We start from the raw sequence: 18,918 nt of genomic DNA on the forward strand, positions 1-18,918 counted from the left end.
CTACACAGATACATTTGTAATTTTAAAAGTTTTAAATATTTCACATAAGGCTTTCCATACCTTTTTTCAATTAATTTTTATTCCTAAAAGTGAGCTCTTTCCTTTAAACATAATTACATAATTTTATTATGATTTATTTATAAAAACTGATAAAGTGCCAGAGGAGCGGTTGCTTAGAGCTTATATAACAGTAGAACCGATAATTTTAACACATTCATATGTTGATATGATATACATATGGATGGCTTAAAAAGCCTGACCAACTGATAATCTCACAAATTGTTATGAGCTATTTTTAGACAACAAAATTAGAATATTTAGGCCAAAAAAGCTGAGTTTTTATTAGCCCAATTTCCAACTATGGATTCTTTCATTCCTGCCCTGGAGTCCTTATTTTCATTCAGTGAAGCATTTGCTTGGTTTCTTTTACAAATAAAAAGGTATCTCATGAAGTTATATTCATACAAGTTGGAGAAGAATTGAAACTAAGAGCAAGGGATAAGTTCCTGCATTTTATGTATCTGGGTTACGTATATTCATGGCTACAAGGAGCATTTTCATAGCATAATCTTTATACATTATAATCTAACACAGCATGGTAGTAACTGTTTTTTCTACAACACTAAGGAAAAGTTACTAAAGTAAATGTATGAAATTCATAAAGCGAAATATGTTGCATTGTGAAGATTATGTTGGTTAATTCATTCTATGAAGTATGCTATCATGTATATATAGTTTTTCTGCGCCTTCACCTGTGCTGTTTTCAGACTGGAAGGAAGGACAGCTTTTATTTATAAAACATGCAGTGAACAGTGATTCCAATAAATAATTGTACAGTTCATGAAACAAAACTCCTATTCCTTTCGCCTCCCCCCACATTTGTAAGTTTTGAATTATGAAAAAACATTAGGGGCTGGAACACAATTGTAGTATGCAACAATTCACAGAAAGAAAGAAGTAGTCATGAAATAACAGCAGTAAACTAATTTGTGAGTAGATTTCTTATAATTTTAACTACATTGTTGACACCCATTTTGAGGTACCATACAAAATACTGATCACTAATCTAGAACAGAAGGGGGCATGATGGCTCAGTGGTTAAAGATGCTGAGCTTGTCAGCTGGTGTTCTGACTCGGCTCCCCGAACACAACAGATGCACCAATAATTCTCCAACATTCCTTTTATTCAGGAAAGCCAGCAGTTTCACACAGTTGCCTTTAGTTGCCTCGAAACAACAGAGCTCACTCCCTTTTTCCCTGCAGGGGTCTCCCAAAACCCAGAGTTAATCTCAGTCTCTCATCATGCTTGCAGCAAGATCCTTCAGGCAAGCTGGCTCTTTTCTAATATAAGACACATGCACACGCTCAGAAAGCACTCTGACTCCCAGCGCCACAGGATCCAAGGAAAACTCCGGCAAGTTTCCAAACAAGAGTCAGGAGTTCCAACTAGCAGTGGCTGACCAGCAGGGAGATGAATAGTTGTCTGCCACACCTATTCGTCTCCGCCCCTGCCTTTTATCCATAGCTGAGGGTGGGGCTCTGTTGGCAGCGGTGACTCTTCCACCCCAAAGACTGGCCCATAGCCTCTCGCTGTTCTCCTCTCCTCAGCCTCCGCCGCGCCCACGCATCAATCACTGGCCCCATGTGATCCTCCTCTCTTGAATTACTTGCCTCAAGGCATGGAGGTCTCAGCCTTTCCATCTGGGGGCTGGCAGATGGCCCAGGCTCCGCATCTGTCTCTGGCTGCAACAGCTCCATTCCTTCGTCCCCATCGGAGCTTTCAGCTGGCCCTGACACTGGGCCCGACGCCCACTCCTGTGCTTCCTCTTCTGAGTCGGGTGCGTAGTCCTCCGGCAGCCGACAGGCCACAACAGCTGGAAAGCTAACAGTCCAAGTTTGAGACTCAAGTATTGCACAACAGGGTGAGCTTCCATTCCTTGGCCCATATCCTGTCCACCAAGTAGTTAGAAAACTTGCAAATGCGAGTAGATTAATAGGTACTATTTCAGTAGGAAGGTAACAGCATTTTGAGTACTTTCGGCATATAGCCAAACTGACCACATGACTATGGAAATGTCTTTGGATAATGCTGGCTCCCTTGGCCAAGAAACAGAAATGAGCACCATGCCTTAGAGTCAGACATGACTGGACAGGGAAACCTTTATCTTTTTTTAAAAAAAATTACAATAGAACATTAAACCACATATTATTGACGTGCTGAATTCTTAGAATTCAGATAGATTGAAATGCAATTTCTATAATATTTCTTCATCCCCTAAAGTCTAATAAATTATTTTAAAAGCAACGTATGGTCTAGCGTTTGTCAGTTCAGCAGAGAAATGATGTTGTCCACCAATGAAGAATCTTTTATACACTTTATTACCAGTTGAAATTAGTATCTAGAATACTTTACATATAATCACTTCTTTCTCTTTAAAAGGGTGGGTTAATCTCTATAAACTCTTTAAAAGACTTTTGTTAATCATTTGCCTGCCCCTGGTATGTATGGCTACTCTTATCCGCTGCAGCTACTTAGAGCAAAATACTGAAGCTGAAAGAAGAGAAATTTTTCACCACCAGAAGTGTTATGATATATTCACAGAATCTGCTCTAGAAAGTTGGAGAGGATTAGAAACACTAGAAGAAGAAAGACAGCTTGTTCCTATGTAGGATATATTTTTACCAGTACAGCATCATATACAAAGCCCTTCATTAGTATTTTGTTCAGCTATTTCTTTCTTGAGGTATTTGAAATGAGACATAAATACAACTCAAGTTGAGCTGGCAGATTTATTGTTATCTATAGCGTATACACTACAGCTTAAGGTTTACAATTATAGTGAGTATTTGAAAATGGATGAAACTAGGAAAAAGATGAAGCTAAACACTTCCATTCACATCCAAAAGTTCAAATGAACACAGGGATAATAATATACATTTATATGTACATATGCAGTATGTACATACAGTATTTTAGAAATATTGATAATTGATTTTAAAGCCACTGTTGCATTAATTTGCTCTATTAGATGGTGTAGCAGATAGCTGAGGTTTACAAGGTTCACAAGGCTGGAGGTCCTACTTCTTTTTCCAGACACCTCATGTCATCACACCCTTGTGAAGCTTCTGCTTTGAGGTACCATCTTGGTAGCATCTTGGTATTTCCTTCTAACATTATCAATTTTATGAAGGTGCCTCCCCTGACATACATATCTCATTCCAGTGCTTTGAGAGAGATAGGGCTCTTACACTCTATCCTTTCTTTCTGATTAAATAGGCAAAATGTAGAATACCTTCTGGTCATTCACGTAGCATATAAATACAGTGCTTAGAGCAGGCATGTCAAACTGCCGGCCCACGGGCCAGATGCATCATACTGAAACCGTGCCCACCCCATTGCTGGCAATGGGGGGAAAGTCGCGATACATCGCGCGACGTCACGTGACATTGCGAGTTTGACATGCCTGGCTTAGAGAGTTCAGCCTTTCCTCCCCCATGACAAGTAAATCCCAAGTCCCATAGGAGATAAACAAAATCTGCATGATGAAGATCCATGTGTACTCATGAAGATTGTATGTAAGAATCTGCAGTTTACATTCACAACAGATGGGTTATTATAGGTTTATAAAACTTCCTTTTGCTGTGTTTTATTTTATTGCAGGTTTACCAGCATTGGTGGTGATTATTATTCTAGCAAGCACCCATGCAAATACAAATAATATTTACAGCAACATTCTGGATGGCAAAAATAATAAGGAACAAGGTGGAGATAACTTGTAAGTATTAGGTTAAAACATAATGATGCAGGCACCCTAGTACATGCTTTTAAATCATTTTTAAAATGATGTAAATCCAATAAGAATATATATCTGATATGATGGTAGTAAAGGTAAATACGATAAAGGCAAATTTGTCATGATCCTCTTCCTTCCAAGGAGCCAGTTAAGTAAGCTTTCCACTTTTGTTAAAATGTAACACAAGTAATTCTAGCTGTTGGATGAGGAAGAAGCATTATTTAGTGAGACATGATTTGCTTATGCAATTTCCTGACTTACTAAGGAAGGACATGTTCTCATGGACATTATTGCCCTATTTGAAGTGTGGCACATGATCAAACCGGTCAGTCCTAGAAAAGATCAACCCCGACTGCTCTTTAGAAGGCCAGATCCTGAAGTTGAAACTCAAATACTTTGGCCACCTAATGAGAAGGAAGGACTCACTGGAGAAGAGCCTAATGCTGGGAAAGATTGAGGGCAATAGAAGAAGGGGACGACAGAGAATGAGGTGGTTGGATGGAGTCACTGAAGCAGTAGGCGTGAGCTTAAATGGACTCCAGAAGATGGTAGAGGATAGGAAGACCTGGAGGAACGTTGTCCATGGGGTCGCGATGGGTTGGACATGACTTCGCAATTAACAACAACAACATGATTAATAATATTTTAGTAATTCACTGCTACAAATTTTTGTGTTAGAATTCTAATTTTTACTATGTGAAAAGTAATTGTGATGATTCTTCTGGAAACATTTAGTAGAAACCATTAACTTAGGCTAGTGCATGTGTGGCATTCACATGAATATACTTTGCTTCATTCTGCTCATTTGATAAGGTCAACTTTCCAAACACATGTGCATAAATGATTTAAAATGAAGGTAGTTATGTTTTTTTATCTACGCTTTATGAGTTTATTGCTGAAACGGCTATGAAAGGTTCTTGACTTACAACCATAATTGAGTCCAAAATTTATGTTGCTAAGTGAGACAGTTGTTAAGTGAGTTTTGTCCCATATTATGACCTTTCTTGCCACAGTTGTTAAGTGAATCACTGCAGTTGTTAAGTTAATAACACGGCCGTTAAGTGAATCTGGCTTCCTCATTGATTTGGCTTTTCAGAATGTCACAAAAGGGGATCACATGACCCCAGGACACTGAAACTGTCGTAAATATGAGTCAGCTGCCAAGCATCCAAAATTTTGATCATGTGACCACAGGGATGCTGCAAGGGTTGTAGGTGTGAAAAACAGTCATCAGACACTTTTTTCAGTGCTGTTGTATCTTTGAACGGTCACTAAGTGAAGTTGTAAGTTGAGGATTACCTGTATAATACCAGCATTATGACATAAAATTTATTAGTTCTGCTCCTTCTGGAGTTAACCTCTATTGAAATTAAAGGGATTGATTCTCATTTATGTACTTTTAGACTGAAAACGTTACTCATAAAATGTATGTTTATGTGACATTTATTTGAATTTTTCATTCCAATATAAACAAACATGTTCCTGGTGAAATAATCATGCATTCTGTGAATATTCATTGTTCGTAGGATGTTTTCATATTGTCTAAATTCGAGGTCAATAAATATTCAGGGTGTAGTTTTTTTAATGCAGAGGTGATTATATAATTAGGAATGTTTACATTTGGGACAATACCTAGCTGGATATTGAACTTCTTCAGAAAGATTTCAGGAAACCAGAGTTTGTTTGTACATTAATTTAATGGCTCAAAAGAAGCAAAAGATTTTAAGTGCTTTCAGGTTTGTTCAGAGAAACATTTAATCTTCACTGAGGCGATTGTGGCAATATTTGAAGTATCTAGAAGTACAGAATAACTGATTCTGAATTTATCTGATCATTTACTAATCCAGCATTACCCTGATTTACAACTTTGGAGAAGTAATAGCTAAAGCCCAATACTTTTATTTAAAGTAGCCCAAAGCAACCAGAATTAATAGACAACTAATTTTGTAACATGACAATAATGTAGAATTAATACTTTTTTTTTATAGCTGCTGGATTAAAAGCACTGTTGTATTTTACGTGACTTGTGTTGGCTACTTTGGAATCATGTTCCTCATGAACATTGCCATGTTTGTTGTGGTGATGATGCAAATATGTGGACGAAATGGCAAACGGACCAATAGGACTATGCGGGAAGAGATCCTGAGGAACCTTCGTAGTGTTATTAGCCTGACCTTCCTCCTAGGCATGACGTGGGGTTTTGCTTTTTTTGCCTGGGGGCCACTATATCTTCCTTTTGTGTATCTCTTCTGTATTTCCAACTCATTGCAAGGTGAGTAGAGGAATGTTTTGGAAAAACAATATCAATAATAACCTAACACAGATTCACAGGTATAGTATATACATTATGTAGCACTCTTAACACATTCATTGTGCTTAAGATTTGTAGATGTAAGCACGTGCATGCACACACACACACACACACACACACACACAAATGGTATCAATGGTAACAACTATACAGAATAATAGTAAAGAGTCACATGACAGTAATTGATGATAATAGAATTCAGAAACATCATATCACGGTCAATAGAATTTTTTGGAACTAGAAATGTTTTCCAACTTACCCTAGGAGCATGTTCTTATTGTTTCAAGAAAGTAATTCATCCAGGTTTTGGAGTAAGAAATATAGAATTGGCACATTTCTGCTTTCCAACTTGAAACTTATTCAAAATATCTAATTTAGACTTAACAATACACTCCAAAATTAAGCCTAAAATGTTCCTTATTGTTGAAATAGGAAGGGGAGAGGAGTTTAGACTGAATTAGTGGTTCTTGTTCTAAGCCATGACCCATAGAGTTGATTGAGGAAATTGTTTCTGATTTTTCTCTCTGTAGCTCATTTTTATTTGATTTTTCTTTTTTGCCATCTCTTGCCATATCAAAATTTGGCCCAATTCTAATTGGCTTTCAGAATGTTATCTTGCTGGTAAACAGATCCTGAACCATTTTACACAATTTCTTTGTATTATTCCACTAGTTTGGAGAGAATAAAAGGGGGGAAATGTATTATAAGATACTATTATATTATAAGAAGTTCATTATTTTTGTTCATTTGTTTATTATATAGGAGCAGCTAAAGGATGCAAATACTAAATTATCTCAAAAAAAATCCCAGACTTTGAAATATTATGTAGACAATATGTCGCTTTGTTTTAATAATATTTAAATTTAGTTATGGTTTAGATTATCAAGCTTATATCATTTCCCCTTTAGCAGACTGGAGTATTTTTTTGTAGCAGAAAAAGGCCAACTTAAAAAGGGATCTTTTTTCACACTACCAGCTCTCCATTTGTTTTTTTCAGTCATTTACCTTTCTACCCAAGATACTCCCAATTTTGTCAAAAACATCTCTCATATGTAATAGGAAACTTGAATTGGTGCAGTTTTACAAAGACTGCAAAGATTTAATTAAAAAAATATTGAACTAAAAGGTATTCATCAGGACTATCCCCATACTTGATTTTTTTGGAATTGCTTGAGAACTCTTACCAGTAAGGTCATGGAATCTGGGTTCTTATCCAAAATCCAGATGAATAATTAAAATTTGTTCTTGGAAATCCAATGAAGAGTTCCAAAACAAATTCAACATTTATGCATTTTTCAAAGAATCCACTGTTCTTAGGAAGAAGAAAGTTTCCAGTTTAGCAAACAGCCCTAATAGCAGCCTGTGTTAATAAGTTGAAGGAATTAAAAGGGAAAAAAACCTGATTTACAAGTTGAACAGGGATTTTTTTTTCATATTAAGCAATTTACAGTAGGGCATCCTAGGTACCCACTTATACTTGAATACAATTATAACTGAATAGAGATATGCAATAAAAAGGGCACATGCTAGAGAAAAATCATTCAACAGATCTTTCATTTCATGTGTACAACCTGTGTATAAATCAGTAATATGAATAGTATGTAAACTGTATTCAAAATGTAATGGTTAGAATCAAATTATGTAATCTGAATCAAATTATGAATCTGATTACTCTCCCTATTCAATTCCAGATAGCTGTATATTAATAATGTCATGTTCGTATATTCCATCTTCAGCACCAATTTGCAACACATAAAGTGAATGTTAATCTACATATACAATATGCTATAGAGACCTGCCATAGAGTCTTGAAGTACAGATGTGGATTTTTTTTAAAAATAAAGAGAGAAAAATAGAGAAGTGTTAATAGTATTTTTAAATTAATAAAATGGAAGGAGTAGTATTTGTTAGAATAATTAATAAATATATTTGAAGTACCTTGTCATTAAAAAAAAGAAAGTACATTTTCTGTTTCATTAATATAATTAACTGGAATAAAATAAGATTCTTTTAAAAATGGGATAACAATATAACAATTGCCAGCTTATGGAATGTCCATTGCAAAATTCCCTTGGAACCAACAAGTAAGGCAGAATAATGTGAACATGCTACTGTATGTCATTTATCTTCTACAGTACCTCTACCTCCAAATGGATGTAATAATAGACAAGATAATAATAATACATATATTTCTGGATTAGGAAAGTCTTGAGTCTTCCTGCTATTTATATAACATGCAAATTAAACATTTTAACCCAAGCAAAATAATATTTAAAGTGATTTACCACACTCCACATCGATACATGCTTGTCCCAGATTCCAGGTCCGTCCAACTTCAGCATTCAAATTTGTCTTCTTCCTGGCACTTCTACTGTGATTGATCCCTTGCTAATGGTGCTATAAGAGCAGGGACGGATGGAATCTGAAGTGCAGCAGTATTAGGACTAAGCATAAATGGCATTGCTGGCTGTGGAATTCTGGGAGTTGAAGTCCACATGCCTTAAAATTGTCAAGGTTGAGAAACACTGTATTAGAATATATTATATTATATTAATATATTATATTAGAACTTCTACCTTACTCTGAATCAGTTTGGTTTGGTTTACACATGAGTAACAATTAGTGAAGGTGTATATTGAAATATCATATACACTATTTCATGAACCAAAGGTATTTGTGTGTGTGTGTGTGTATTTTAATCTTATTTAATAAAACATTAGATTTTATTACTATTTTCCTTTTCAGGTTTATTTATATTTATATTCCACTGTGCAATGAAAGAAAATGTACAAAAGCAATGGAGAAGGCATCTATGTTGTGGACGATTCAGGCTGGCGGATAACTCAGGTAATATGAACTACCATTTGTAATTCTTCTCTCTTAATTGAGCCCATAAAGCTAAAATGTACATTATAAGGTAATCTTTCATCCATGTGCTGACCTGCTAGGACCTGATAAGCGCAACTTTCTGAGATATTTAATAGAAACTGTCTACCAGAAAATTGAGAATGTGCCATTTCTGCAAATGATGTTATTTCAAAGAATAAGTGTTTCCTTGCAACGTTTATGTAAATGTTTGAGGAGATATTAGAAAACAAAGCCTGAAACAGAGCAATTGCTTAGATCCTTTTATCTTCGCTTTCACCAGATTAAATATATGTATTCATAAGTCTGGCAGAATTCCCATTTAGTAGATAAATGGACAAGATCCATGTACTGTATACTTGTCATTTTATTCTATGATTTGTTACTTTAATTAACATCAGTTCTACTCATTATTAAACCAAAATCTACTTCATTTTGAATGGGTTACTTACAGAAATGTCCTTGTAATTTTCTTGGCAGTTATATTAAGTTATTTGCCCTTACCAACTTTCCAGATTTCTTATTTAACTTCCTAGTTATTGTATGTATGTAATGGATTTTTAGTAGTAAGCAGAATTTAAAAGGATCTTCTGTAATAGTGTTACCAGGAAGGATTTGCATAATTATATACTTCCATTGCTTTCTGTTGTTGGAAAGCTGATTGCTCAGGTTTGAGACCCAAGCGCCACATGACGAGGTGAGCTCCCGTTACGCGCCCCAGCTCCTGCAACCTAGCAGTTCGATAGCATGCAAATGCAAGTAGATAAATAGATACCGCTTTGGTGGGAAAGGTTACTGCGTTCCATATTTTCATGCTGGCCACATAATGATAGAAACATTTCTCAGACAACATAGGCTCCCTAGGCTGAGAATCGGAGATGTGAAACCAAGTCTGGATACACACGTAACAATTCCCCAATACAAAGTTAAAAAATCCCACTCATAAAAAACTATGCAAGCAACTACGTTCCCCAATACATCTTCTCGGCGGGCTTTTTACGCAATGCCCAGCCTGCAGTCTTGGGGGCAGCCGATGACCTTGGTTCCCAAGGGACAAAGAATTATTTTGACTAACGAAGCACCTGGGCAATCCCCCCCTCCCTCCGGTCTATGTGGCAACCTAGAATGAGAAGGAAAATGGCTGTAGCCATGCTTATTTGTAGAGTTGAAACAACCTTTAATTGCTCTGAATCTTTTTAAAATTGTCTCTGTAGCTTAAAAAATATTGTTTATAGCCTCATCCAGTTCAAGGAGACTAGTTGCCTACAAACATTTGAACCCCTTGAGTCTACCAAATGAGGAACATTCATGTTTATGTACTGGGCAGATGGATATATTTTTCTGACTTATGTTGGTGAATATATGTTTGAATAATTTCTTCTGTATGTTTGAGAGCTGGCGGAGGAAAGGGTATGAGTCAGAAGCATAAAGGATCTTGAAATAGTTTCTCATAGAAGTTCTCTGTGTTCTATAGTATTGCATGGTTCAATAGGAACTAAAAGCATCATTTGCATATGTCTTTTAAAAACATCTGGTTAAAATTTAGGACTCTTCGTCACAATAGTGAAATTCACCTCACCTCACCTGTGTTTCCTTTTAAATCAAAAGAAATTAATTAAATTAAACTAAAGTTTTAATTGCAGTTTCAGATGTAATCATACAGAACCTTGGTTCAGAAAGTCATTATTTAGTGGTTGCATTTAGAGAATATTTGCATTTTTAAATAATTTTTTATTAAAGGTTTTTACATAGCTAAAAGCAAATAAAGGAAAAAAGAGAAGAGAACATGTGCAGAAAAAATAGAGTTAAAGGGGGGGAAAAGGTAGTTAAAGAAGCTACTTCCACATTTCTTTACAGCAGTTACAAACTCATTATCCTTCCTCCCTAGAAAACATTACAATAGTCCTCCATCCCTTATTCAGTCTTTTTACAATTATCAAATCCAGAAATCACCATTTCTCTTTTTTCCCATTTTCATAAAATATTTCCAGTCTTTAATAAAAGTACTTATTGTTTTGACCCTGACCAAACAGGTATTTTTTGCCATTTCTGTTAGTTTTGCCATCTTCACAATCCATTCTTCCATTATGGGTAGTTCAGTATTTCTCCATCTTCGTACATACAGGTAATCCTCAACATATAACTATGCGTTCAGAAACCATTCAAAGTTACGACGGTGCTGAACGAAGGGTGGTTACAATTGATCCTCAGAGTTCTGACCATCCCAGGATTCCCGTGATCATGTGATGATGATCTGGGTGCTTGGCAACCACTTGCACTTATGACCAGTTGTAATACCCTGCGGTCATCTGATTACCATATATGACATTCCCTGACGGCTTCCCCAAAAGGTCAATGGGGAAGCTGGCAGTGAAGGTTGCAAGTCACTGGAGTAAGTCTCCCCTACCCACACATCTTCCCTAGCTCCTCCTCCCTTGTACCTTGCAGGCTATTCAGGAACCACTGCACAACTTCCCCCTCCTTGCTGCACCTGCCTGGCACACCCTTCCTGAGCCTTGTCGCATCACCCTCACAGACCCCAGTACCTCCCTGAGCCTTCCCATGCATCTCTCACCAGTTACACATCCCCTCCCTCCCTCCCCAAGCCTTGCGAAACAAGAAATGTTTACATCTTATATTAGTGACAGGGTGGGAATAATTTCAGATGTTAAACATGAATGATATCATTAACGTGATTGTGTCACTGCACATATGAATTCCCCATATTGTCAGCCCAGAGGAAATGCACTGGGGAATGATTTGCATAATAAAGGGTAATAAGTACACTCGGGGGGGGGGGAAATGAAAATGATTTGTGCTTTCTTTAATTCCATTTCTTTACTTCTTTTAAGGTCTGAATGGTTATTTCCAGCTGGTATGCAATCACAGCCCCTTTTGCTCTCATTTATTTTCAGACTGGAGTAAAACAGCAACTAATATAATAAAGAAGAGTTCAGACAATCTGGGGAAATCCTTATCTTCCAGTTCTATTGGTTCCAATTCGACATATCTGACTTCAAAATCCAAATCCACATCAAACACCTACCATAAAAGGAACAGCCATTCTGGTTAGTAGTTTTCAATATGAAAAAGTCTAACTTTAAAATGAAGTATCTACTGGAATAGCTTGCTTTACCTTAGATAAGGCATGCAAATGTGCATCCATAGGAATTAGTAACCAGAATTTGTCTGGGATTCATCTACTTCAATGCTGTTTTTTTTCCAACAGCCCATTCAAGTGAAATATATAGGCCTCAAGCCAACAGCCCATTCAAGTGAAATATATAGGCCTCAACAGCCCATTCAAGTGAAATATATAGGCCTCAAGTGAAATATATAGGCCTCAAGTGAAATATATAGGCCTCAAGATATTGCATTATCTTTAGGATTACCAAAAGCTAAGGCTTATCTAAGTCTTAAAACATAGTAAGATTTTTGGTACTTCTCAACAAGACATTGTGCACAGTAATATTCATATAAGTAACATTTCTTTTAATTTTTATTTATTTTACTCATCAAATATCTACACCACCCATCACACTTAAGTAATTCTGGGCGGTTTGCAGTTTAAAAAATTGAGCACAATAAAAATTTCTCTGGAAGTGTTTAAAAGTGTTTATAATAATTGGCATATATAACACCTCATTGCATTAATTGTAAGCAGTCTTTTCGGTGATTCGTTAAATATGAATCTCCCTAAGTAACTAATTTGATGTGTTGTTGTGGATTAAAGCTTTATTTGTAGAAGTTCTGCTTTACATAGTAGATTTTCTTTAAGTATCTGTACATGATTATTTACCCTTGGTCATGATACAGCTTATTGGTCTCTTTTTAGTATAAATGACAACAACAATATGTTTGTGTTATGTGCAAAATTTGTAAAGCACAGTTTAATTTTTCATTCTATATTAACTGTTAACTGCTTGAGTACATTTGTGTAAAATGCAGTTATTCGATTGGTATGTTGTACTCATATTTAATCATAGTTTAGTCATTTGTGTGGTGGTGGATATTTCCAAGTAATTATTGAACTATTTCACTGTTCTCCAAAATTGATTCAGCTGCTCATATGTTTATGGTATAGATAATGTCTTCTAAGAACATATCCTCACCAGTGGTCGAACATTCAAGGTAAAGTGTACATCACATTTACTGAATGCATGATTTCCAAGCGCTTGCATAAGGACACTTGCATGAAGTTTGAATCAACAGAAAAAGATTAACTAATCATACACATTGCTTCATTCTATACTGTGCATCTTTCTCTGTCGTTAATTCTGGCTGACTATAATTTGGTACACAAGAGTGCTTTTGATTATGGTTAGCATAAAAATGAAACATTCAGGATTGTTTGAGGTAAAGCATCCAATGGAAACAGCTTCATAAAATGCATATTGTTAGGTGTCTCTAAAATTGGTATAGTAGCTGACAAGAAGAAAATGAAAAAACACCATTAAAGTGATTCACCTAATTTATAATAATGTCTGCAAGAAATTACTGTATTCTCTGATGCTGAACTTTTTTCAGAACATTAGAAAAAGCTTTCAGTTAGCAACCTACTTAAATTTTTAAAATATGCAGTAAACACAGACAGTTTAAATGATTCAGCATTTATTTTAATATTTAGCCAACCTAAAGAAAGTAGAATGAATTCTGCTGGATTCAGCTATCATACAGTGACCAACAGAGACATCCCATAAAGCTTATAGGTAGGAAATGAGGGAATTGTCTTCTTCAAATATTGGTCCCTGACATACTGCCTTTGAACCTCACTGTAATATATATTAAGCCGTTGATCCTATTCTCCATGAATATGTCTAGCTCTGAGGACTTAGACTTGGCACCTGCCAAGTCACTGTCTGTGGAGTCCCAATCCCATGTACTCTCCATTTAAAAAGCCAGCATGCACATGTTCATACTCCAGTCATTCAATTTTAGCCTCCAAGAAAGGGACCAAGCATTACAAACATCCCCCTTCCTGAACCGTCCACCTTCCTCAATCTGGGTAAGAGAAGTCGTCATGAGGATGGCATCTGAAAGTGGGTCAAGCTGTTTTGCATCAGCAGCCGAAGGAGTCTCCAGCTACCCGGATGGAGTAGAGGGAGCTGAGCTGAGGGAGGAGAGAGAAAGAAGGGAGGAGCTGGGAAAGCCTGATGAGGGAGATGGTGAGGGAGAGGTGAACTTATGAAAGGACTGGAACATCACCATACCACTGAATTGCTGCAATACATTCTTTTCTGTGGTGGATATGAATGAGCAAGGCTGAGTGCCTCCGTTTGGCTCCTCCTTCACCACCTGCTTGAAGAAGAAGAACTGGAAGAAAGAGTCAAGACTGCAGTTCTCTATTCCTCCCATCCCATTTCACACATGGATTAGGAGGAATAAAGCTATTCCCTCTCTAAAGGAAGAGGGGAAGAAGAAATGTATTACATCATCCCAAATAACCTGGGGCCATGACAGAGATGAACATGAATTAGCAGACTGTCTAAGAAATAGGACTGCAATGTAGCATGGAAGGCTAGACAGGTGGCTTGGAAGTTCCCATAAGATGAGAGCTGGAAAGAGCCCATTGGAGGCCATTATTAGGGCTAAAAGATCAAAGGGAAGGATGTGCAACAAACCTGGCCAAGGTAACTTTTAAAGGACTGATGAGGGATTTTGCTTTTGTTGGAGACTTGAAAGTACATTCCAATGATGGGATGGGGAAGAATTAATGGGTCTTCCTTGGAAAGTGAAGCTTTCCTTGGAAAGATTGTTTGCTAATGGTGCCGAGCTACAGAATCCAGCATCCCTTACCATTAGCCAGCGTGACTGAGGCTGCTGGGAATTGCAATTCATCAACATTTGTAGAACTACATGGATTATGGATTAAAGTGTGGTTATTTAAGTAAGTAACTGTTGTATTTATGAATAAAAAGATTTTATAATCCACCCCTCAGGTTAATGAGCTGTTAATGAGCTTCTAAATTTGCACATTTCAGCAGAAGATGCTGTTTTGCTATCTTATTCACTCTGTTCCACCTCCATGGCTGATTCCAAGTTCCAATAGATTGAAGGGGAAAACCTTTCTATATTTTTCATGCTATGGCTTATTTCATATACCTCTGTTGTATCTCTTCGTATTGAACTTCCTTCTAAACCCCCAAACCCTAAATATTGTAGGAAAGCTGCTTTAGCCCTTAAATCACAGATTCATATTGAATAAATATATATAATGTAACATGCAAGAAATAACTACACCTTTTCAAAAACAGTACAACAAAACCAAAGTAAACCATGAGCTTTGCCATATAAGAATGTTTGCAAAAAAAATAATAATTCTGGCTACATTTTAGCATGCCTATGCTTTTTTCCATGTTAAAAAAAACCTGTGCAATTTACATTTTCTTCATTTGCATTTCATAAGTAATTCTAATTTTAAATCTTAATTTTAGCTATACATTATTGTAAGAAAAGATTGAGGAATCCTTTCCTCTTGTTTATACTTGTTTATACTTGTGACCAATTTAAATTTTATATACGGTAGTTGCTTGTTTGGGTAAAGGAATATTTAATCTTTTGCATAAATATAATATTCAATATTCAATAGTAACATATACCAATTGTGGAATGAATTCAGCAGGTAAAATCCTATTCATTAGATATGTTTAAAAATAATGTGTTTAATTGCACATGAAGAGGAACATTATATGAGCACCATCTAATGGTCACATTTAGATTAGCAAAGCTGCTTACTGTCTTGAACCTTCTAGCCTTCTGTTAGTATCTTACTCAAAAGTTTGTCCTAGGTGTGCTTGAGGTTGAAGTTACCAGGATGAACACAGCTGACTGAACTCAGTTGATATTTGAGTCAATCCTGATTATGTCATAGTATAGCTCTGCCAGTGTCTGAAACAATATATTTTACCTATTAAGCATTACTGAAAAGGAATTCAGTAAACTCTGTCAGTGTTGTTATAGACATTTATTTCACCCAGGTCAAAATTATATATCTTAGTTTTAGTAGAAAAAAATATGTTATCAAGTTCCTTCTCTTTTTAGATAATAAGTAATACCATTTATTCTAGATAATAATGAGAGATGAGTCAATATTACTTTCACATATATTTAACCACACATTCTTCTTTCTGGGTTAAACTCTACATTGAAAACAACCCAGTTCACACAAAATGCATTTAAACATTATTCTTCTTTTTCAAAAATGTATTAATTAAGTGCATTTTGGTACCCTTGAAAAGAATGCATGCTGGAAACTGCTTCTCCTAATTTTGTAAATTTGTAAATTTCAGTTCTGCCAATAATCTCTAGTTACATAATAATGATGTGGAATATTTTGTTGTGAATAGCCATGCCAGCTGATTTTGTACAGTATAATGGAAACACACAATGTGAGAAGCGTGGTGGCCTAGAGATGGAGCTCTCACCTCACAGTCAGGAGGCTGTGAGTTCAATACTACATAGCAGCAGATATTTCTGTTTCTGAGTGCAATGAGTTATTGTCTGCTGTGAACTCAGTGTAGGTGTTAGGAAGGACATCTGGTCAGTAAATGCTTGTGCTCCTTTCAGGCGTTCCAACTCCACCCTGATGCAAGGGATTACAGGGTCATTAAAAGAAAAAAAATGGAAACACACAATATGATCATAGCATAACAGAGGGTGAGAGATGATGCATGTTATAAAAAAATATGAAGCTGTGACTTCCATTGTCAATTCTGTACGTTCTTTACAGTTTGAAGAAATGTCACCTTTAGATGCAGCAGAATCACTCTGAAAGTGAGATGAGCAGTGCCTAAATTTGATAAATAAATAAAAACCTGTATCTATAGATTCTGCATCTCCAGGGGTTGGCACATGGGCTTGACATTTATTTCAATGTAGATAACACTGTCTATGTGCATAAACAAAATGGAATATGAATGTAAATTGATAGTGAGGAACACACTCAAAATCTTTTTTCAGGACATAATAAGCTGAGTCTAAAAATGATGAAACCTGTAGCCGTTACTATTGATTTTATGATTTCCTCATTCAGCAATTCAGTAGTAAAAAATGAACTTCTTTCCCCTTTCTGGCATCACTCTTAATAAGATGTATTTTCTCTTGTCCTTATTCTGAATTGGTTCATACATTCAAAGCTGATTGTTTGTGTGAAATTATCCTGAATCCTGTTCTGTAGAGCACCATCATGATCATGTTCCCAATACAAAAACAGACTAATGCTTATACCAAAAAGCATTTAATTGTGAGTCAGATTACTGCAGTTTGATATCACGGCTTCAATAATGCTGATGCCATTATTTCAGTAACCATGTAGGTCAGCTTAGAAATGCCATGCAATAACTGAAAACTAATGCTAAATTTCAGATCATGAAGGCTAAAGCAGCAAAATTTGATTTGTACTTCTAGATAAATCAGGAGCACAAAAGTGTGGTGTGCATACAGTCCAACCTTACTAATTTACAGTTCTGAGAGGATCAGTGGGGCTGAATTTTTCAGGCAGATTATACAGATGAAATTTGTATCTTAAGACTTCAAGACTCATTGCACCTTTTAGACACTCTCTCACACACACACATTTTACTCGTTAAAATTTCTCAAAATGACTTAATTTTATAAGAAAATATTAAAGGAAAAACTTTCAATGTGCGGTTGTTAATGTGCAATATAAAGTCTATTGTAACTATCAGACTGACAGCTTACATATTCATGGTATGGATTATAGAAAGAAAATCAGAATTTGGAACAAAAATAAAAGGTTATTGCATACTGTACTAAGGGGTTGTCTGAGGTCATCCTCTTGGCAGTAAACTTTGTTTTCAAAATTACTGACCTGTTTTGTTTTGTCTTGTTTTTAATCAGACAATGTTTTTCTTGACAAGCCTTCAACAAAATACATCCAAGTGGACATGGAACAGACGTCAATCATCCCAGTTCACCAAGTCATTGACAAAGTGAAAGGTTACTACAATACTCAGTCAGACAATTTCTATAGAAACATGATCATGTCAGACTCCCTGAGCCACAGTACAAAATTCTGAGTATCTGGATATCTGGAAGAAGAGAAGTCAACAAACAGAATGAAGATTATTAAGATTATTAAGTATTGAACTTGGTGACTGGCTGAAGATACAGACTCTGCTAAAGTGTTGTGCTTTATCCAGTTATATAAGTTGTTCAGCTACCTGTATCTATACTTGGAGAAACAGAACATCTAATTAATTCTCTCCACTGACACAGTTCTCTCATCAACAGTTCTCAAGCATCTATCAGTGACATGTTTATTAATCCCATCTATAATCTTGCAAAATTAAGAAACTTGAAAAGCCCAAAACTAAAGCTTGTAGCTTCCAAATACATTTTCAAACCATGCTATTAAGATGTTACATCAACCCAAGTGTTCTTCTCTGTGTGTGTCTGTCTGTCTGTATATGTAGCCTTACACAGGGAAAGCTATCCAATTGTGCATCTTCACAGGTATAATGGATCCCCTTGTTTCATATAACCAAATCTACTCTGTAAAAAGGGATGATAGCCTATTCTGCTTGTGGCATAAGCAGAAGTCTGCTTGTGCAATGCTAGAGAAGTCATGGGAGATTTTATAGATTTTTTTTTCCTACGGACGAGGCAAGGAAAAGCTATTTTTAGTGAATTTATAATTTTTTTGTGCTTGATTACAGAAATCAAAAGTGTTTCAAAGATTATTGTACTCTTGATCTTAATTCTTGCTTGCAAACTCTGGGCCATATTTATTATTTTGTTATTTTTTAATGGCAGAAGTATTAAAGCAGGGGTCTTCAAACTTGGCCCTTTTATGACTTGTGGACTTCAACTCCCAAAATTCCTCAGCCAGCATGCCTGACTGAGGAATTCTGGGAGTTGAAGTCCATAAGTCATAAAAGGGCCAAGTTTGAAGACCCTTGTATTAAAGTGTGCTTCTTTGATATTGGG

At 36.1% G+C, this 18,918-nt stretch overlaps 1 protein-coding gene across 1 annotated transcript in view; it reads left to right on the plus strand.

Annotated features, from left to right (window-relative positions):
• ADGRG6 (adhesion G protein-coupled receptor G6) overlaps positions 1 to 18,545 on the plus strand; it is a 71,036-nt gene extending 52,491 nt beyond the window's left edge. Inside the window, exons 22-26 of the mRNA XM_015815310.1 lie at positions 3,662 to 3,776; positions 5,783 to 6,066; positions 8,851 to 8,952; positions 11,886 to 12,038; positions 17,830 to 18,545. Of these exons, the coding sequence (XP_015670796.1) occupies positions 3,662 to 3,776; positions 5,783 to 6,066; positions 8,851 to 8,952; positions 11,886 to 12,038; positions 17,830 to 18,008 (833 nt within the window). The 3' untranslated portion in view covers positions 18,009 to 18,545. The remainder of the gene's footprint in view (positions 1 to 3,661; positions 3,777 to 5,782; positions 6,067 to 8,850; positions 8,953 to 11,885; positions 12,039 to 17,829) is intronic.
• The last annotated feature ends 373 nt before the right edge of the window (positions 18,546 to 18,918 follow it).

This window comes from Protobothrops mucrosquamatus, unplaced genomic scaffold, assembly GCF_001527695.2.
Source record: "Protobothrops mucrosquamatus isolate PMUCROS unplaced genomic scaffold, P.Mucros_1.0 scaffold335, whole genome shotgun sequence".
In the NCBI taxonomy this organism is placed as follows: domain Eukaryota; kingdom Metazoa; phylum Chordata; class Lepidosauria; order Squamata; family Viperidae; genus Protobothrops; species Protobothrops mucrosquamatus.